Here is a 22,907-nt window from a genome sequence, read left to right on the forward strand (position 1 = left end):
TCATGGTATTGGTTGCAATTTTATAATGTATCACTATTCTTATTATATCCTTTCTGCTAGGTCTGTTTCCATCCATCTAGCTTCCCTTCCCCTTCTTGTCTTCTTGTCTTTGCTTTTAGGTAAATGTGGACCATTTGTTCTCATGTAGCTGATTATAAAAGAAAGTACATTTCTCATGGCTGACATTATTTTACAAACCAATCTATTGGGTTTGTCATGATCCACACAGTTAAAAGCCTTTGCATAGTCAATAAGGTACAAGTAGATATCTTTCTGATAGTCTCTGCTTTCAGCATAAGATCCATTTGATGTCAGCAATGATATCCCTAGTTACATGTCCTCTTCTGAATCCAGCTTGAGCCTCTCACAGTTCCTTGTCGATGTTCTGTTGCAGCTGTTTTTAAGTATCTTCAGCAAAAATTCACTTGTGTGTGATATTAATGATACTGTTTGATGATTTCTACATTCTGTTGGGTCACCTCTCTTTGGAATAGGCACAACTATGGATCTTTTCCAATAAGTTGACCAGGTAGCTGTCTTCCAAATATTTTTGGAATAGATGAATAAGAGCCTCCAGCACTTCATCAGTTTATTGAAATATTTCTGTTTGCATTCCGTCAATTCCTGGAGGATTGTTTTTTGCCAGTACCTTCAGTGCAGTTTGGACTTCTTCCTTCAGTATCCTACAACACGTATCCTAGAGTGTTCTTTTCTTTGTGTTTTACAATCTTTGTTGAAAGGTAACCACTTAAAAGCCATCTCTTAATGTGCTCTTTAAGGAGTCCTAGTGGTTCTCTTGGTTAAGCATTGGACTGTTAATCACAAGGTTGGCAGTTCAAGCCCACTGACAGCTCTGCAAGAGAAATATCAGGCTCCCATAAAGATTTATAATCTCAGAAAACCTACATAGGGATACTCACTATGAGCCAGAATAGACTCAATGATTCTTCAGCAAAAATGTACTTGTCCCTGGGTGCCATCAAGGCAAGTGGTCAGGTCCCCTCAAGGCAAACCCCTTCCAAGACTGAAACTCAAGTGGAATACACGAGCAGGCATATTGTCTTGCTGCTGACCACGTTGGTCACCAATAAGGGGAAGTGAGGAGAAAACAGCAATGAAGTTGTGAGCTAAGTCCAATTACATTCAATAGACTCCTGTTAACCAGGATTGAGACCTGGTTAACCAGCAGTATGACGAGACCTGGAGACTATTAGGCCCAGGGACAGGGACATGGCCCCTGAGGAGTAGAGCGGAGTGTGAAGCGTCCAGCTGGTGTGAAGTGAGGGGAGATGCACAAGAACATCCACACTTGCCCCTCATTGTAATGAAAACTAGACCAATAAATAGCATGATGATAAATGGAGAAAAGATTGAAGTTGTCTGTTAAAGACTTCATTTTGCATGGATCCACAATCAACACTCAAGGGAGCAACAGTCAAGAAATCAAACAATATATTACATTAGGCAAATATGCTGCACATGACCTTTTTAAAGTTTTCAAGAGCAAAGATACCAGTTTGAGGACTAAGGTGCACCTGATCCAAACCATGATATTTTTTTTTTTTTTTAGCTTTTTGTTACGAATTGAGTGAATGTTTAAAGAGCATGTAATCAGTTTTACATTCAACAAATCATATGCTTTCTTTCATTACAGTGATTGCAATCCCCTTCATGTTCCATCAAAATATTGGAAGTTCCATGTGCTTCCAGAAGAACAAATAAATCTATGTTGGAATAGGTACAGCCAGAATGCTTCTTAGAAGCCATGGTGGTGAGACTTTGTGTCTCCTGATAACATACTACTTTGGGCATGTTATCATGAGGGACCAGTCTCTGGAGAAGGACATCAAGTGAAGGATCAGCGAAAAAGAGGAACCCTCCAGGCAAGATAGATTGGCACAGTGGCAGCAGCAATGGGCTCAAATGTAACAAAAATTATGAGCATGGCACACAACGAGGCAGTGTTTTGTTGTGTTGTGCATAGTGTCACTGTGACTCAGAACCAACATTATTGGACTAAAAGAAGACCTGTAGAAATAGTTTTCATTCCAATTTACAAGGTTATCTTCTCGCGATAGTCTTGGGATTCCTTTAGTCTTTATTACTCTAACATGTCTGTACTTTTTCAGGAATTTGAGTTTTGTTCTCCATTTTTCTCCCACCTTATCTTGGACATTTTATTGTGTTCATAGTCAGAAAGGCCAGTAGTGGGATCTGGGAACTGTCTAGTTCTTCTGGTCTGTTAGAAGAGGCTGTGGTTCAGGTGGCCTCTTGGTCTCATGGACGAGTTTTTTTCTTTGAACCTCTGATTTCCTTCATTCTTTTTTGTTCCATGTGAGTAGAGGCTAATAGTTGTATCTTAGATGACTGCATGAAAGGTTTTTGGTTTTTTCTTTTTTAACATTTTATTGTGTTTTAGGTGAAAGTTTACATAGCAAATTCATTTTCTATTGAAAAATTCATACACAAGTTGTCCCCTAACATTGATTGCAATACCTGCCGTGTGTTAGCACTCTCTCCTGTCTAGCCTGGGTGCCCTGTTTCTGTTCCTCCAGTTCTCCGGCCCCTCCCTGGTTTTCATCTTTGCTTATGGGAAGATGTTGCTTTTTGTTGTTGTTGTTATTTGACTGGAAATTTAAGGCAGTAGTCATAGAGATTCCTCCGGTCTCTGTCAGACCAGTGACTATGGTCTTTTTTATGAATTTTAATGTTGTTCTACATTTTGCACCCATTCTAACCAGGACCCTTTATGTTCCTGGTCAGAGCTGTTGGTCATAGTGGTTGGGCACCATCTAGTTCTTACGGCCTCAGGTGCATGTGGGCTATTAGTCCTTTGGACTGATTGCCTCTGAGTCTTTAGCTTTCATTATCCTTTGTTGTAGACAGAGGGAGACCAATAGTTGTATCTTAGATGGCCACTCAAGAGCTTTTAAGACCCCAGACACTACTCACCAAATTAGGATGTAGAATATTATCTTTATAAACTATGTTATGCCAAGTTACCTAAATGTACCCTGAGACTTTGGTCCTTAGCCTCCAAGCATAGTTCTCTCAAGCCTTTTAAGATATCAGAAGCAACTCACCAAAGTAGGATGCCGAACATTATTTTTGTGAGCTGTGTTACGCCAATTGACCAAATTGTCCCATGAGACTATAGTCCCAAACTTTTTAACTCAGCAGATCAATCCCAAGTGTTATTTGAACAGCCTTGAAGCCTCCATTACTGTTCCCATATGTGGTTTATTACACATGTGAATAATTTGCAGTGCATACTAATATTGGACAGTGAATAAGGAAGATCGTAGAAGAATTGATGCCTGAGTTGTGGTGTTGGAGGAGAATACTGAAAGTGCCATGGACTGCCAAAAGAACCAATAGATTTGTTTTGGAAGAACTGCAGCCAGAGTACTCCTTGGAGGCCAGGATGGCTAAGCTTCGTCTCTCATACTTTGGACATATTGTCCGGAGGAAACAATCGTTGGAGAAGGATGTCATGCTGGGTAAGGTGGAGGGTCAGAGAAAAAGAGGAAGACCTCTTTTTGAGATGGATTGGCCAGGTGGCATCATTGATGGACTCAAGTGTGGCAGCGGTAGTGAGGTTGGCCCAGGATCGGACATTGTTTTGTTCTGCTGTGCATGGGGTCGCTATGAGTCGGTTCCGACTCGATGGCACCTGACAACAACAACAACTAATATATATACACATATGCTTATAGGTACTCCTTTACATGCATGCTTGTCTGTCAATTTGTCATATTGTGGTGTGTTGTGTGTTGCTGTGATGCTGGAAACCACACCACCTGTATTTTAAATACCAGCAGGGTCACCCACATTAGATAGGCTTCATCAGAGCTTCCAAACTAAGACAAACAAGGGTGAAGGAGAGGTGAACCACTTCTGAATGTTTAGCTACTGAAAACGTTATGAATAGCAGAAGAACATTGTCTGATATAATGCCAGAAATGTGCCTCTCGGGTGGGAAGGAATTAAAAATACAACTGGAGAAGAGCTGCAGCGTCAAAGTAGCATGAATTAGTGATGCTTGTGGAGCAAAGCTTTTGGGACCTTCATTTGCTGAGGGGGCACAACTCAAAATGAGAAGAAACAATTGTAAGCATCCATTAATTGTTGGAACATGGAATCTACATAATATCAATCTAGGGAAAATGGAAATCATCTAAATGAGATGGGATGCATAAAGATCAATATCCTAGGCATTAGTGAACTGAAAGAGATAGGTATTTAAAGTGTTAAAGAGCAAAGATACCAGTTTGAGGACTAAAGTGCGCCTGAACCAAGCCATGGTACTTTTAATCACCTCATAGACATGTGAAAGTTGAACAATCAATAAGGAAAACCATAGAAGAATTGATACATTTGAATTATGGTGTTGTCAAAAAATATTGAAAGTAGTATGGACAAGAAGAATAAACAAATCTTTTGGAAGAAGTGCAGCCAGAATACTCTTTACAAGTGAGAATGGCTTGACTTCGTCTCTCGTGCTTTGGACATGTTGTTAGGAGGGGCAGTCACTGGAGAAGGGCATCTTGGTAAAGTGGAGGGTTAGCACAAAAAGGAAGACCCTCAATGAGATGGATTTATACTGGAGCAGCAACAATGGGCTCAAACATAACAATTGTGAGGATGGTGCCAGACCTGGTGGTGTTTTGTTCTGTTGTGCATTGGATTGCTGTGAGGCACAACTGACTTAACAACATACATTCATGTGCACTGATACGTGCACTCACACGCATTTCTGTACAGACCTATGCATCCATATCTACCTATGAAATCACATGTTTTTTGTTCTTTTTACTGTTGTCACAAAATTACGTATGTTGTAGCAGTTACCACAATGATCCCTTTTTCTAATGTACTTCTTAGTGTCCTTAATTACCTTGCTCCATTTGCATTGCCTGCCCCTGTATCTGCTTGCCTTTCCTTATCACCAAAAATTACAAATGTCTACTATCTGGAAAGTGATCCCTGATCCCTCTCCCTCCTATGCCTAGTAGCCATCAAATGACTCTGCTTTCTGTGTATACGTGTGTATCCTTGACTTTATTATAATAGTGGGTAGCATAGTGGTTATAAGTAGGGTTGCTAACCTCAAGTTGAGCAGTTCGAAACTACCAGCTGCTCCATGGGAGAACGGTGAGGCTTTCTGTGCCTGTAAAGATTTACAACCTCGGAAACCCTATGCAGGGACACTATGAGTTGGAACAGACTCCACGGCACACCACCACTATTATATGTATGTACCACCTTTTATTTAAGGAGCTCTGATAGTGTAGTGGAGTACTTGTTGGGCTGCTAACCTCAAGATCAGTAGTTCAAATCTACCAGGCACTCTGCAGGAGAAAGATGAGGCTTTCTGCTCCAATAAAGATGTACAGCCTCAAAAACCCTGCACAGGATCACTTTGAGCCAGAATCAACTCCATGGCACGTAACCACCACCACTAAGTGGTAGGCACTTAGGTTATTTCCATCTTTTTGCTATTTGAATAATGCTGCGATGAGCATAGGTATACATATGTCTATTTGTACCACTACTCTTATAGTTGTAAGATAAATATCTAAGAGTGGGGTTGCTGGATTATGAGATATTTCTATTTCTAGCTTTTTAAATTTCTAGCTTTTTGAGGAAGTGCCACACTGTTTGCTATATTAGTTGCACCATTTTACAACTATAACAGTAATGTGTAAGAGTTCCAATATCCTCACATCTTTGCTAGCATTTGTAGTTTTCTAGGTTTTATTTTTTCTTTCTTATCATTACCATTTTTTTGCCAGGGTGAGACAGTATCTCACTGTAGTTGTAATTTGCATCTCTCTAACAGGTAATGATCATGAACATCTTTTCATGTATTTGTTGACTGCCTGAACGTTCTTTTTGGTAAAGTGTCTGTCCATGTCCTTGGCTCATTTTTTTTTTTGCTTATTTCAGGTTTATTTATAATTACAAGAATTTGTAACAACCAAGATGTTCTTCAGTAGGTGAATGCATAAACACACAGTTACATCTGTAAAATCTCCTATTATTAAGTGATAAAGAGAAATGAGATACTAAGCTATAAAATGAACTTTAAATGTATATTTTTAATTGATATAAATCAACTTATTAAAGCTATATATTATATGATTCCAACAATATGAAATTTGGAAAAGGCAAAACTATGGAGATAGTAAAAAGAATAGCGTCTATCAAGGTGTGTTGGGAGTGATGGATAGGTAGAGCACAGGACATGTTTAGCCCAGTGAAACAATTTTGTATGATACTATAATGATGGAGTCCTGGTGTGGCACTGTGGGTTAATGTGCAAGACTGCAAAGTCAATTTGAACTGCAAGGTTGGTGGTTTAAGCTCACCAGGAACTCCTTGGAAACCCTCTAGAGGGTCGCTATGGGTCAGAACCGACACGATGGCACTGAACAACAACAACAACAAATAATGATATTCACATGACTATACATTTATCAGAATCATAGGACTGTACAACACAGAGTGAATCCTATTGTATTCTATGGTATTGTTGTTAATCCTTGGCTCATTTTTAAATTGGATCATTTGTCTTTTCTGTTGTTGAGTTTTTTAAGTTTTCTGTATATTTTAGAGGTTAGATATGTCTTTGTCAAAGATTTTTTCCCAATCAGTAGATTCTCTTTTTGTAAAGATTTTTGATGAGTATTAAGTATTTAATGTAGAAGGAAACCTGCGATTCTTGATAGAAATTTTAAAAGGGAGGTGTTGATGGGCAATCAATAAGAGAACAGAAAAAAGGTATGAAAATCCAGTTCTTATCTAGTCGTAAAAGGCATTCTCTCCCTGTCTGGTTTTTACCTCAGTATAAGAGTGGCTATTAATCTCTAGCAAGTAGGCCCAACATGCTGAAGACCTGTCAGCGCCATATAAACAGAATAAAACAAACTGTTAATATTGCTGTCGTGAGAAAACTGAAAACAGACTGATTAATTATATTGGCACTTGACCACCAGGGAGCCAACTTTGGTCTTGGCCTTATTAGGAAAGTCACCGTTTGCTTTTAGGCCTTTCATTATGATGACTGTCGAGTTTTCGTCCTCACTGTTTTTGTTATTGTTGTTAAATGAACGCCTTGTTCTTGAACCCACACTGCAAATCTTGACTGGCAGGGGTGATTAGTTTAGAAAAAGTCAGTGTCCTCTGCGAAGCCTAAAATGTTTACAGTGCTGACAATTCACTGTTTCTGAGGAATCCCAGATGGCTACCCAGCTGAATTGGTTCAGGATCTAGTTCACTTTTCATGAGAAGGATTATTTACAGTGTCCACACATGAAGGAGCATGGAGAATTCTCTGGAAAATATATTCATGCATGGCAGTGCCAGGTCAGGAGCTAATAGGGAGACTCTGGGCCAGGAACCTAAGAAGAGCTAGGTGAGGCTTCAGCGCCACCGCCCCCACCCACCCACCCACCCATCCCAGTAAACACAGGAACCATAGGATGTGTGTGCATAAATAAAAGGTGTGCTTCTAAACTAAGACAGACTAGGAAGGAAGGCCTGGGAATGTACTTCGGAAAAGCTCTTAGTGGAAACCTTATGGATCACATTGGTCTGATATGTAACCTACTGTGGGCATGGTGCAAGACTGGACAGCATCAGTTTTGTTGTGCATAGAGTCACCATGAGTTGAGGGTCAATTCAACACCATCTCACAACATCAACAATGGGCAGCACAGGGCCAGATTTGTTTTGCAGACATGTTTTGTTTGGCCCATACAGGGGTGCCCTCTACCATGTTTTGAACATTTTAAATAGTTATAAGCATTTAATAATGAAGAATTTTCACACTTTCTGATTTCTCTTGGGTAATCAGAAGCTCTGATTGCACAGTGTTTCCTTCGTTCCCACGTAGCAACAGTCAGCTTTCCACAGGGGGCTTGAGCAATCTCCTGTTGTCTCCCCAAGCCCAGTGTCACTTGTTACAAAACACTTGATTGCCCTGTTGTTCTTATCCCCAGCCCATTCCACTCATTCATGGTGGGGCCTGGGCCCAGAGCTATTTGAAAGTGTGATCCTTAATGTATGTAATTAAATATGAAGAATAGATTGACACCAGTCTTCTGGACTAGTTGTTCAGAAATCCTTAATTGCGCCATATTGTTTCTTTAGAGTGCTGACATGAAATCATACAGCCAGGGAAAGATGTTCTAGAAATTTACTTGTATGCATGAGTGTTTTCCATTCTCTGTCATCAAACACATGATTTAGGGGCTTGGGATGCCTGGTGAATCCAAAGGTGCTATTATTTAAATTTGAAATGATTTTTTTTCCCCCAATACTAGGTGAGGGCAGTTGTTGTTGTTGTTGTTGTTGTTAGGTGCCATTGAGTCAGTACCGACTCATAGCAACCCTGTGTACAACAGAATGAAACACTACCCGGTCCTGGACAAACCTCGCAATTGTTGCCACACTCAAGCCCATTGGTGCTGCCATTTGGCCAGTCCATCTCTCTGGGGTTCTTCCTCTTTTTCTCTTAACCTCCACCTTACCAAACATGATATCCTTCTCCAGTGACTGGTTCCTCCTGACAATATGTCCGAAGAATGAGAAATGAAGTCTGGGCATCCTGGTCTCCAAGGAGTACTCTGGTTGTACTTCTTCCAACAGATTGTTCCAAGAACAATCTGTTTGTTCTTTTGGATGTCCATGTTACTTTCAATATTCTCCTCTAACACCATAACTCAAACGCATCAATTCTTCTGCAATCTTCCTTATTTACTGTCCAACTTTCTCATGCATATGAGGTTATTGAAAATACCATGGCTTGGGTCAGGCGTGTCTTAGTCAGTTGATAATATTAAAAAGTGTTATCTGAGTTTCTTAGAGTAAGAATTATGTCTGTCCTTGGGGAACATTTGATTCTGCATGTTTTATCAAGTTCAGTCCTTGACTTAAACCATTTTTGACTTGAAAGTCTGAAGATAATACCAGAAGTGCTTCCTCCGCCTTCTAAATCGACCTTTTTCTTCTTCTCATATTCTATTTGGAATTATGATTGTATCTAGCATTAGTTTCTACTGAAATATTAGCATTTCTGACCAGTTAGAAATTTCCATCATAAATAGATTGCCATTTTCATTAGCTACATTATTTGCCTGTGTGTGTTCTGTCAGAACTCTCATTGCTTCCTCTTACTGCAGACAAACTTTACAAGTTTGCTCAGCTGTTAGACCATTTCCCATAAATGCCATATGATTTATTAAGGTCCCTTCTCACTCATTCCCTGAGAAAACTGTCAGTCTTTTGCCTAAATTCTCAGGAGGTAAGGTTAAGCCCAAAACTGAACTAGCATTTGGATATCTAATAGCATCTCAAATTAAACGTATCCTAAGCCGAGCGCCTCATACCCCTGTTTCCATGGCAAACTCCTTTCCCTACACTCTTCCTCATCTTACTTAGTAGCACCTTCATCCATCCAGTTTCCCAGGACAAGTACATTTCTCTCACATCCCAAATCCAACCCTTCAGCAAATCCTGTCAGCAACACCTTGAAAATATATCCAGTTCCCACCATGTCCACTGCGACCACTTTAGTCCGAGCAAACATCATCTTTCACCTGGATTGTGGCAGTAGCTTTCTAGTCAGTCTCCATGATTTGTCCTTGACCCTCTTCAGTTATTCTTAAGATCACAGCTAAAGTTAATGTGAAAATTAGTTGATGTCACACCTGACCCAAATATTCGAATCATTCCACATCTCACTCCAAGTAAAACCCATCCCTATTGCCTCTCCCCTCATCTCCTACTACTTTGTGCTTTGCTTACCCTATTCTAGTAACATTGATCTCTTTGTTGGTCTTTTAACATACTAAAGAGATTCCTACCTGAGTTTCTTGTGTACTTGCCATTCCTTTCACCCAGATAACTGCATAGCTTGGTTTCTTACTTTCTTCAAGTCGTTATAACTGTCACCTCAATGAAGCGTTCCATGACGTTCATATTTAGCATTCAACCAATATCCCTCCACCACTCCCTGCTTTCTTTTCCTTCTTATCACAATATAGCATGGTTTTTTGTTTGTTCTGTTTCGCTTCTCTCCCTCTCTGAGGCCATCATGTGTGGGTACAGAAGTGGTGCTTTGCTCAGTCTGTGCAGACATATGTAGTGGCCCTGCTCTCCCCATTAGATGTAGTTGTTGAGTGCTGTCTAGTCAGTTCCAACATATAGTGATCTTGAACAGCCGACCTTGCATTTCAAACTGACTATGCAGTCCAGTGCATTAACCCACAGCACCACCCCAGGACTCCTGGCATATAGAGACTTAATAAATATTTGTTGGATAAATTCATTAAATGATTCCACCCTCCCAATTTAGTGAAACATATTTTGATACCATTCATCACAGAAAAAAATCAGAAAATAAAGTAATTATTCTACCACTTTGGTGTATATCCTTCTAGGCCTTTTCCTTTGCAGATTATTTTTCCCATAAAAATGATTTCATACTGCCTATACTATTTTTTCTGTTTTTGTTTTGTTTTTATTGTGATGAAAATATATATAACAAAACACACACCAATTCATAAATTCCTCCATCTTTAACTCAGTGACATTGATTAAAGTTGTACAACTACATTCACTCTCCTTTTCCAAATGATTCCTCTCTGGTTTTTCTCGCAGCCCCAGTCTTTTCAATTAATTAGTACTGAAAAGAAAAAAAAACTAATTATATTATTATGTTTGTTGCGTTAAGAGCCATAGAGTTGGTTCCGACCCATAGCAACCTTGTATATGGTTTCCAAGGAATAACTGGTGAGTTTGAACTGCTGACCTTGTCCAGTGCTTTATCCCACAGTGCCACACCAGGACTCCATATACTATTTTTAGTATACTTTAATTTTTAGAAGTTTTGGGTTTACAGACAAATTGTATAGAATGTACTGAGTTCCCATATACCCCCTCTTTCTTCTGTGCACTGTCTCCTACCAATACCCTCCTGCATTCTGTGATACATTTGTTACAACGATGAACCCATATTGATATGTAATTATTAGCTAAAGTTCTTAGTTTACATTAGGGTTCCTTCTTGGTATTCTGTACATATTATTTGTAACCTAATTGATTCACTTTTGTTGTTATTGTTATTAAGTGCCATTGAGTTGGGTTTCCAAGGAGTGGCTGATAAGGTTTGAACCGCCAACCTTCAGGTTAGTAATCCAGTGCTTCCCATACAGTACTAGGACTCCATTGTTTCACTAGTATATTGTAAATATCATTTTATGCCAGTAAATATTTGTCTACAGCATCATGAATCACTGAGTGAAAATGATGTTTTGATATGTGAACATACCTACATATGATTGATCTTTGAAGTGAATGAGGATATTATTCAGTGGGCTCCACAGAAGGTTGAATGAACTAATAATAAATGAGCTAATAGGTACCATTTTATAGCAAGCTGCCCCCCTCCCCCCAAGGAAAATAAATCAGATGTATTCAATGAAAGGATTACCTGTTTCCGACAGAAAAGGTGGCACGCTGTTGTGAATCAAATAAGTGTAATTTAGGAGGCTGGCTTTTTAAGATATCTTTGTGGGCAACATACGTCTTAAAACACAATTTACACAGGCAGGACTTGCTCTGTCTGTCTCTAAACCATGTGTAAGGAATATCTTATAACTAAAATCTGAAATCTAAATTGCAGGTAATTATTAGCCAACAAAGTCTGTCTAATATTGAATTTTGGAGGAACAAGCCCATTTTAGCAACAATATTATCACTAAATTAGTCTATTAAAGATCAGTAATTATTAGCACTTCAAGTGTGTAGATAACACTTATTTAAGCTTAGTAAATGTATACAACTCTTTGTATTCTTTTAAAGATTTATTTAACATTAGCCAGACTTTTGTGGCTAATTTTCAGGTTAGCTAATTAAAAGTGCCTTTGTTGCAGCTGAGGCTTTAGCCGTATCAGATGAACTACATCTATCTATCAGGGAGCTCTGGTAACGTAGTGGTTACGAATTGGGCTGCTAATTTCAAGGTCAGTAGTTCAAACCAGTGGTTCCATGAGAGAAAGATGAAGCTTTCTGCTCCTGTAAAGAGTTACAGCCTCTGAAACCCTCTACAAGGTCGCTGAGTTGCAACCGACTCCACAGCATATAACCACCAACCACATGAACCTTTCAGAACTCAGAAACTACTAAAATAGATGAAAGTCATTTTGATAGTTTCTGAAAGTAATCATTTTTCTCATTCTAATTCCAGAATCCCCCTTACTTGAATGACTTCTAGAATTTTTATTTTCAAGTCGTTTAACTTCCTGATCTCTTAATTGCTCCTCCCTTTTCATAATTTACTCCAGAGAGCACATTCAGCAAGATTTTATAGGAGGGTCTTCAGAAGCTCATGGAAAAATGGAATTCAAAGAATAATGACATTTTTCTATAAATGTTTTGAAGCTCCTTGTATGTATGTAATATTAAAAGGGAGCTTGTAATATTACAAGGAGCTACAAACTATCTGCAAAAGGCAGTATCGTTCAAAATTAAACTGATCAATAAACTTTGAAGAAGATACTCTGGAAAGTTAACACATTAACTTTTCATTACTAGAACATAATGTAACTCTATGTTGTTAAGTGCCATTAAGTTGGTTCTCATAGCAACCCTATATAGAGTTTCTGAGGCTTTAAATCTTTGTGAGAGCCGAAAGCCTCGCCTTTCGCCCACGGAGCAGCTGGTGGGCTTGAACTGCAGACCTTGTGGTTCTCAATCCAGTATTTAGCATGTGTAACTCTTTATTTACTGAGAAATCCTTCAGAAAGTTAGTGATTTTATCTTATTCTGAGGTTAAATGAAATGTGCATTAGTGGTCAAAATAATTTTCTGTTATTTCACAACAAATCATTTTCTATTATTAAACAAAACTTCATGGCAGAAAAAGTGTTATACCCTTGCAATTGTAAGTAAAGGAAAAAACCCGTAAAAATTTGGACAATGATCTATAACAACTGTTATGAGATTTGTCACTTTTATAATCAAACTGCAGAATAATTACAAATAAATTTACTTCTCAAATATTTCTATATGGAGAAAAATATTGATGTTGTCAAAGACTTCATTTTACTTGGAGCTACAACCAATGCCCTTGTAAATAGTAAAAAATCAAACTATGTACTGCAGTAAGCAAATCTGCTACAGCAGAGCTCTGTAAAGTTTTAAAGAACAAAGATATCGCTTTGAATACGAAGGTGCACCTGGCTAAAGCTATGGTATCTTCAATTACCTTATATGCTGGACAATGAATAAGAAAGACTGAAAAGGAGTTGATTCCTTAGAATAGGATATTGGCAAAATATGCTGAACATGGACTACCAGAAGAAGAGCAGCCATAGCAACCATGGTGAGACTTTGTCTCATGTACTTTGAGACTAGTTATCAGGAGGGACTAGTCCCTGGAGCAGGCAGGGTATCGTGCTTAGTAAAGTAAAGGGTCAGCAACAAAAAGGAAGCTCCTCAACAAGACGAATTAACATAGTTGCTGTTGCAATGGACTCAAACCATTGTGAGCAGGCTGCAGGACTAGGCAGTGTTTCATTGTGTTGTAGGAACCAGTGGTTGAGTGCTCAACTACTAACTGAAAGATTGGTGCTTCAAATCCACTAGCTGCTCCATGGAGAAAAGATGTGGCAGTCTGCTTCCATAAAGACTTATATCCTTGGAAACCCTATCCTGTATGGCCACTCTGAGTCTGAATCAATTCAGTAGGTTGGATTGGGTTTTGGAGGGATGCTTTACAGTGCCTTGTTCTGTTTTCAGCATGGATGGATGCATGTGCCCTCCAAAGAAAATACAGTGTGGCTCTCTCAACTCAATAAAAATTGCCTACCCTAGAGCACAGCTTTGGAAAACACAGCATCACTACATAAATTTGTGGGTTTCTTTTCTAAATTGTTTCCTATGCACCTCTGCCTATATTCTTCCTTTAAATACTTCTCCTTTAGAATCAAAATCTAGAGATTTGTCTTTGGTATTATACTATCTCTTTCTCTCTGTGTGTGTGTGCTATATGTGTGCTGTTTGTATGTGTGTGCTCTGGGTCTTTCCTTTAAAGCCTGTCTTATAAGTGCTGAGATATTTCCATTTCAAACTTTAAAAAAAATAAAAATAAAAATCACTGGGATTTAAAATGCCAGTTGTGCATCTCTTAAGGAACAGAAAATTGTCAATAGTAATATATCTGTCAAAACCCTACAAAGGGTCTGCCCACATCAGAGCCTGAATCAGGCCCTTTTCTCTCATTTCCATCATGGTGTGGTGGAAACTGAGGTGATGTCCTCAGGACTTAGGTTAAATAAATCTTGATTTATTTGGTTTAGCGTAGTGATACAAAATGGAATGAATGAGGCCCCCTACTTTTTTTGCTAAGACTGCTGCTTTTGATTTTTTTTAGACAATTATTTCTGCATTCTTTACCACAACTGTATAATATATGGATCATGTATGACCTTTTTCCTTCTTGGTTTTCATCTTTTCTCCCCTTTCTCTTTCCAGTGTGGCAGTTCTAAAGATGATAAAATGTAAAATGTTGGTATGGGAAACAATAGTGCTAGTTGATGCTCATGATCCTTTAGCAGGTTTCTTCAGTGTGCTTTGGTACCAGAGAACTTGATAGTACCACCTGCCGGCTGATATGGTTTCCTTTGATGGGTAAATCCAATGTGTAGTTGACTTTTCTTATCACATTTGTCCTTTGGCTCAGGTGTCAGGGTCAACCAGATGAACTTGCAGTGGTGTGAGCAGGGCTGTCCATGTGGCTGACCTATTGTAGAAATGCTGCCAGACTTGATGATTAATAGACCTGTGGGGCCCAGAGGTCTCTTAATGTACAGAAAGCTCCAAACACAGCAGCCTCATCAGAAAGCAAGGATTCTGTTTACCAAGGGACTGCTAAGTCAGATACCCTTCAGTTAGAATGTAGCATTCAGTTCCTGATAACGTTGAAGTTTTGGAGAAACATTGGATCAAATTATAGTAGTTACCTTTTATATAATATCTTCTTAGAAACTTGAAGCATTTCAAGTAAGAAAGCACATATTTGTGTGTGTATGAGAGAGAGAAAGAGCTTCCATCTGGGTCCACAGCCATTCCCTGTATGTGGTTCGAGGGCCAGGCTTCCTTAATTCTCTCTGTTCTTAAATTTTCAGCGTCTATTTCTGCTCTTCTTCCTTCTAGCATATGCCCAAGTCTTTCCCTCCTTTTAAGACAAGAATCCTTTCTTAGTTTCACATCCTTCTCTTTCCTTAAGGTTAGAGTAACCCACAACCCTTGACCCTCACCCCTCTGCACTCTGGCTTCTCCCCTCCTTCCCTGAAACCACTCCTCCATGGTGTCTGATGAATTCCTGTCTGCCAAATGGGGCACTTTCAGGCCCATGAGATTCTTCCTCCTGTTACTTGAACTCCTCACTGCCTTTGATTCCATTGACCTCATTCTTCCTTCTTTTCTCTCCTTCCTTGGCTTCCTTGATGCTGGCTTTCTTTCCTCCCTTGCCAGTCTTCTCCTTGCATGTATTCGTAACTAGTACTAGATTGCCAGGGTCCACTCCTGTGTGGTCTGGGGCTCTCATTCTCACAGCTCCACCTCCTACCTGGAGACACAAATCTCCAGTCTGTACTCACTGGATAACTACTAGGTGTTCCACAGACCATTCTAACCCTTTGTCCTAACAGTTGGTCCTGACTCCCTTCCCCAGCAAGACTACTGCACTTCCTCGTTTCCTATTCCATTTATCTACTTGGCCTAACTGAAAAACTGTGAACAAGCCCAGGCTCCTTCTTGGCTTTCACATCCAATTAGTTATCATGATCTACTAAGGAAACGTGTCTTCTAGTAGACACATTCTCTCCAAGCTCAGAGCAGCCATTGTATATCTATTCAGACCCCATCATTTCTCACCTAGCTTACCAAGGAAAGTATCTCTGTCTCCCATCTCCTCCCACCCTCTTCCTCTGTCATTGACCTTGTAAAGTCACAAGTCTAACCATGGCATTATCTTGCTGAAGGCACTTCTTTGGCACCCCCTCTCCTCTGAAGTAAACCGTCCCGGTGTGGCGCTGCGGGTTAATTCATCAGATTGCAAAGTTGGTTTGAAACACAAGGTCAGTGGTTCAAGCTCACCAGCTGCTCCTCAGAAACCCTATGCAAGGTTGCTTTGACTCAGAACCGACTTGAAGGCACTTAACAACCACCACACCATGGCATTAAAGACCCTTCATATCTGGTCACTGCCTAACTTTCTAACCTCATACCCTGGAGTACCCCCTCCCAGACATGAACACATTCACAGCTCCTTCATGGATGCTTCCAGCCAGTTCTCTGACAGCACCATACTTGCTCTCGCCTCTGCTCCTGCCCAAGCTGCTTCCTCTACCTGGAATACCCATCCTGTGTCTCCAGGGTAACTGACGTGTCAGTTCTCCAAGGAGCCTTCCCTCAACCCTGCACATCCCTCTCCCACACCACCCCATCAACTGCGACTACAGAGAGACCTCTGAGAGCCAGAACTCAGTGGGACAGCCGTCTTTTTCAAGGTCTTGCATGCTCTCCACCTTTGACAGAGTGCAGTCTTAACCACTTTTCTGTCACTCATTTTAGTGGAGCATTTTTGAGTTTTCCTTCTCTGACAAGTTCCTGACTTATACAGGTCCCAGCTTTCACAGGCTTTATACTGTTTGTTTACTTGTTTATCCCACCTGCCTGCATGTGTCCTAATATTAGAAATATGTCTATTGTATATTGGTAAGGCCTGGCACATGTTTTGCACTCAGCACTTACACAGTGCAATGAAATGTGTGTTGATTTTAGGTTCTGAAAATATTGTCTCCATATTGTCATACTGCTGGATTTTATTTGCTTTAAATTCATAGGCAGTGTGATGACCACAAATCGTATTTTCTTGGAAAAATTGAAATAGCTATCCATTTTTTTAATTTGATGTGTCAGTTGTAGAATTAATGCTGAAGTCACTGTCTTAAGGGGACACCAAGTTTTGCCTTGCAGACATAAATGCTCACCAGCAGTCCCCTGCCTGAAGTGGCTGAGAATTCATTTCTGCTTCTTCTACAGGGTCCTATTTTCCTCTAGTCACATCAGCCTAAGGCAGATTAAATGATCTGCACATGTCTTGGGCCTGCAGGTTCTCCATAACCCCTTCTAGAAATCAGAGTTCGAAGGGAATTGGCCTTTAGAATTCCCAGTTTGTTCCCTCCATTCTCTAAGGGCTGCTAACACACAGACAAACTTGCAGGACCTAACCCAAAGCAGGGAAAAGCCGTTAGCATTACCCAGGTGGGAAGGGAAGTTTCTGTGGCCCACCTTTCTAGGCATGGTGTTTATCTTTATTTACCTGGCACTCTCCCTGGGGATAGTCTGCCTCATGAAGATATTCAGGGGATACCTTTGAAATTCAGTTTGAAATTCAGAAACACAGGCAGTGAGAAGGATGACCAGTCTCCGAGGTGGTGGCAGTGGTGTGTGCTGTCAAATCGGGTCCGACTCATAGTGACCCTGTATGGGGTTTCCAGGGCAGTGAATCTTTACAGGAACAGAAAGCCTCAGCTTTCTCCTGCAGAGCAGCTGATGGCTTTGAACTGATTGAATCTTTAGTCATCTGGTCCTGCCTTTAAAACCCTTAACCATCTATAAGCAGAAGGACATGTCTTTACCTCTAAATAGCTGGAAAAATTGTTTTCTTCTTTTGTGTACATTAAAGAAAAAGCATCATTATAGCAGACTCATTTTTGAGAGAGTCTTCCCTCTCACAGAAAATAGTGTCATATTTTTTGTGCGTTAACGTCCAGTCTCCAGGGAGCAGAAAAGCTGATTGACGTTATCTGTCTCAAAAGTCTGTATTTTTTATGGCCACCACTAAATCTCCTGGACACAGCATCTTCTCCAGACATAATAAACTCAGTTCTTTATCTTTTTTTGTATATATTGCATTTTCCAGTTTTTCGTGTCTGTTATGACCGACCTCGAGTAAATTATAGTACTAGACACTGAAACGTGCTAGAGAGGAGACAGTAGATAAAATACTTCTGGAGTGATTTAGAACTTAGAATCTCTTCTGAATTCACAGAGAAACATAAACATGTGACATATATTTTGATGCATAGAAACCTAAAGCAAATATCTAGCTAACTTTAGCTGTATGCATTAATGTTGAAGGAAAATTAGAATAACTAATGAGGAAAATAATGTTGGAAAGAAAGAAGGACCGAGTCTACTAAGGAGAAACTAAAAACCCTCCTTGGTGCTCATCAGTTGTGTTCATTAATCAAAATCTGTCTCCAGCACTTAATGCAAGACCTGGCTTCTTGGAGGTCCTCGATAGTCTCTGGGTTACTGCGCTGGACTGCAAAGTCGTTTGAACTGCAAGGTTGGTGGTTAAAGCTCACCAGCTGCTCCTCGGAAACCCCATACAGGGTCGCTATGGGTCGGAACTGACTTGACACTTGACGGCACTTCACAACAACAAATAGTCTCTGGTAGCATAATGGTTACAAATTGGGCTGCTAACCTCAAGATCAGCAGTTCGAAATTACCAGCTCTTCTGCGGGAGAAAGATGAGGCTTTCTGCTTCCGTAAAGATTTACAGGAAAAACCCTGTGCATGGTCACTATGAGTAGGAACCGACTCCACGGTACTTAACAACTACAACATAGTGTCTGTAGATGGGATGACTGGCTAGACATAGTACTCCTATAAGGATATAGCAGTAGGATTTGGAGATGTTTGTCAATAATTCCAATATCTTGTATACTCCCAGTCATAGAATTTTAAAGTAGAAAGAACTTTGAGTAAAATATTATAAATATGCACTTTCTACCTTCCAGTAAAAGGAGCTCTGGTAGCATAGTGGTTACAAGTCAGGTTGATAACCTCAAGGTCAGCAGTTTGAAACTACCAGCAGTTCTGCAAGAGAAAGATGAGGCTTTCTGCTCCCGTGAAGATTTACCGCCTTGGAAACCCTATGCAGGGTCGCTGTGAGTCAGAACCGACTCCACGGCACATAACCACCACCACCACTTTCCAGTAAAGCTCCAAAATAGTATATGGCTACCCCAGTCCTGCATTGGGGAAGGACTTTGCCTGATTGGTTTACTGCTCTTTCTTCAGAGTTCCTAGCTCACCAATTAACCTTTTGCCAATGAATCCATTCTGACAGCTGGTGATCCTTGTATGGCAGAGTAGAACTATGCTCCTTAAGGTTTTCAATGGCTGCTTTGTTTCCAAAGTACATCACCAGGCCTTTCTTCTGTGGCCCCTATGCACATAGAGACACCATCAACCTTTCGATTAGCAACTGAGCATATTAAGCATTTTGACTATGCGGGATCTGGCACACATGTGTGTTTAATCAGTACTGAATGAACTGCAGAGTGATGAATGATCAATTCCCAACTGAGCTAGATATTAGGCTAGTGATTCTAAACTTTGGCTGTACCATTGTTAAATGCTGTCTTTTTACAATGTTAAGTGTCCTTTTCCAGCAGAGTAACTGGTTTGAATTGTTGGCCTTTCATTTAGCAGCTGAGTGCTTAATCTCTGTGCCACCAGGGCTGCTTGTCCATAACCAGTTGTTTTTTCTTATTCACTTATTGCCATCTGCCCAGATGCTGTGAATAGATGTTAGTCTCTGTTGGGTAGTCCCTCACCAGAAGTTTCATCACTGTACATGTAGGAGGATAGTTCATTCATGTGACATTCAGCACCCCTGCTCCCATTAACGAGAGCCAGAGGAGCCTCTAGAAGACATAGGCTGCCACTCCAATCAATTTTCTCCACTCCATAATCTATTAATTTACACATAAAGTCAGGAAAGAGATTCAGAGACATTGAGTTCATTCACCATCATTCTGCATTGAAGAAACTGAAGTCAGATGGATTTGGGAACTTTCCCAAGATCACAGCTTGTTAGAGACACAGATAGGAAACCTAGTGTGCCAACTCTCAGGCTGCACCACTCAGCCATGACACTTCTAACAGTTCAGATCTCATGTTGTTGTTGTTGTTGTTGTTAGGTGCTGTCAATTTGGTTCTGACTCATGCATAGCTACCCACTGCACAACAGAACAAAATACTGCCTGGTCCCAGGCCATCCTCATAATTGTTCTCATCAAACATTTCCTTCTATCTTGATATCTGAGGTAGGAAGAAAAATATCTGAGAAAAGGGTACTGTCAGGAGTTGTGGCAAGGAGGAATTCTTGAATGAGACCTAGTATGTGTTGTACATCAAGTGTCAATCCTATGCCCACTATAAACAGGGTCGATAGGGACGGGCAACTTAGACATTGGCTTCCTAAAATGGGAGGGCTATAAAGGCACAAAGGAGCTCTGGTAGCGTAGTGGTTACGAATCGGGCTGCGAACCTTAAGGTCAGCGGTTCGAAACTACCAGCTGTTCCGTGGGAGAAAGATGAGGCTTTCTACTCCCGTAAGGATTTACACCCTCAGAAACCCTGTACAGGGTCGCTATGGGTCGGAACCGACTCAACGGCACTTAACAACAACAACATAAAGGCACAAAGTGACTGGCTTACAAGTTTTCAAGAGGGAGTTTAGTTTCAGAGTGTGTGGGTGAAGGTAGAATCCCCACTGAATAGTTTTCATCTTGTCTAGGTGGGTAGAGCGAAAGGAGATGGGGATAAGATGCTTATGATTCAGTAGTAAGTAATTGTTATCATGACTAATTGAGACCATCACAACTGTAAAAGAATTTTTGTAACATAAAAGGGAGAGTAATTAATCTTACAGTGCAGGAACAGAGGACCCTAAGACCATCAAGAGAAAAGAGCATGAGCAGAATGTGGGACCCTATCTGGAGAACAAAGGACACCAGAGATGGAGGCAGAGATGAGGACATGGAGAGATAGAGTAGCTGGAAGTCTAGACTCATGGAAAGAGAAAGACTTGCAGACTGTGCCTGTTGGTTGTTTAAATGATTATATATTCCTGAGTGCTTCTGTGGTAAAAAAAAAAAAAAAAAAGCCAGAGGGAATCAAAGCAAACTGTTGAATGACGATACATTGAGGGATTGTAATCACTGCAATGAAATGAAATATAATACGATGAGTGTAAAACCGATGTTCTCCCATGTAAACTATCACTCAATTCACAATAAAAACTTTTTATTTTGAAGTACGTGTTGTGGCAGCCTCACAGTTTACTTGTGTTCTGCCCTTATTTTCAGAATTTTCCCCAGAGAGTACCTCCTTCAACACATCCACCTGTATTCCCTTGCTGACCTGCAGCAGGTAAGATTTGGAGAGTCCCTTTCATTTCTGTTTCTCCCCTAGAAAAGTGTCTTTGCTGATTTTGTTTTGGGTACTTGTATTCTGCCATCTTAATGGCAGTTTTTACCACCAGCCATGATACTCAATTTCTATATAGAATGGAAAACAAATTGGTAAAAAGACATTATAGGACAATAATTAATGTTGCAAGCATTACATGGCTGTAAAATAACTCAGATGTTGTGGAAAACAGTTTGGCAGTCCTCAACAAGTTAAACATAGAATTACCATTTTAAAAATAAATAAATAAAAATCCACCTGTTGTCAAATTAACTCTGTCTTATAGTCACCTTCTATAGGGTTTCTGAGACTGTTAATCTTTATAGGAGCAGAAAGCCTCATCATTCTACTGAGAAACAGTTGGTGGATTTGAACTGTTGACCTTTACATTTCCTTGACATTTACCAGTGTTGTTGTTAAGTGCTATCAAGTTGGTTCCAATTCATAACAATCCTGTGTAGGGTTTCCAAAAGTGGTTTGAACCACCAGCCTTGTGATTAGCAATCCATTGCTGATCCTTCAGTGCCACACCAGGACTCCAGAATTACCATTGTTGTTGTTACGTACCATCGAGTTGGTTTCAATCCGTAGTGGCCCTGTATGGGTCTGAGGAGAAGCTGATGAGCTTGAACTGCCAACCTTGCAGTTCATATCACTTTACAGTCTGGTGCATTAACCCACAGGACTCCAGGACTGCAGCATTACCCAGCAAACCCACATCTAGGTATATACGCAAAAGAAAACATTCTTCCATGCAAAAACTTCTACACAGACTTTCACAGTGGCATTATTCATAAAACATGAAAAAGTGCAAACAACCCAAATGTGTATAACCGATGAATGGATAGATTGTATCCATACAGTGAAGTATTATTTGGCTTTTAAAAGGAAGGAAATGAATGATAGAATGTGGATGAACCTTGAAAGTACCATGCTAAGTGAAAGAAGCCTGTCACAAAAGACTGTATATTGTATGATTCTGTTCACATGAAATATCCCAAATAGGCAAATTCATAGAGACAATAAGTAATTTCATTACTACATGGACCTGAGGATCGCTGAGGAATGAGCAGTGACTGCTAATAGGCATGGTGTTTATTTTTGGAGGAATGCAAATGTTAGATAATGGTGATGTTTGCAAAACTTTGTTAATATACTAAAAAAAAAAATGAGCCCACCGAATTGTATACTTTAAAAGATGAATTTTGTTATGTGAACTATATCTCAGTACAAATACTGTGTGAGAAAAACTATATGTAAAAGGCAGTGGGCAGGGGGTGGGGTCAGGGGAGGGAGGGGAAGGTGGAGCACAGGGCAGGGAATAGACACAGGATAGTTTGGGTGCTAGGCGGGGACAATACACAAGAAGGGGAAGGGGAATGGAAGAACAAAGCAGATGGGAAAATAATTAGGCACGTTTGCATGGGCTAAGTGGGACAGACATAAATAATAATGTATGCACAACCCTGAAACAACAGGACTCTGGTATACAGGGATTGAGACATAGTTGGAATGGGCAAAAGGCTGGAAATAATGTTAAGATGCTTGGCTGTCTTTTGAAT

The 22,907-nt window shown here is 40.1% G+C and overlaps 1 protein-coding gene across 1 annotated transcript in view; it reads left to right on the plus strand.

Annotated features, from left to right (window-relative positions):
• The window catches only part of PLEKHM3 (pleckstrin homology domain containing, family M, member 3), a 225,939-nt gene that overhangs the window by 98,370 nt on the left and 104,662 nt on the right, over positions 1–22,907 (plus strand). The window contains exon 5 of the mRNA XM_006861934.1: positions 21,243–21,306. Within this exon, the coding sequence (XP_006861996.1) occupies positions 21,243–21,306 (64 nt within the window). The remainder of the gene's footprint in view (positions 1–21,242; positions 21,307–22,907) is intronic.

The sequence above is a fragment of the Chrysochloris asiatica genome, unplaced genomic scaffold, assembly GCF_000296735.1.
Source record: "Chrysochloris asiatica unplaced genomic scaffold, ChrAsi1.0 scaffold00045, whole genome shotgun sequence".
In the NCBI taxonomy this organism is placed as follows: domain Eukaryota; kingdom Metazoa; phylum Chordata; class Mammalia; order Afrosoricida; family Chrysochloridae; genus Chrysochloris; species Chrysochloris asiatica.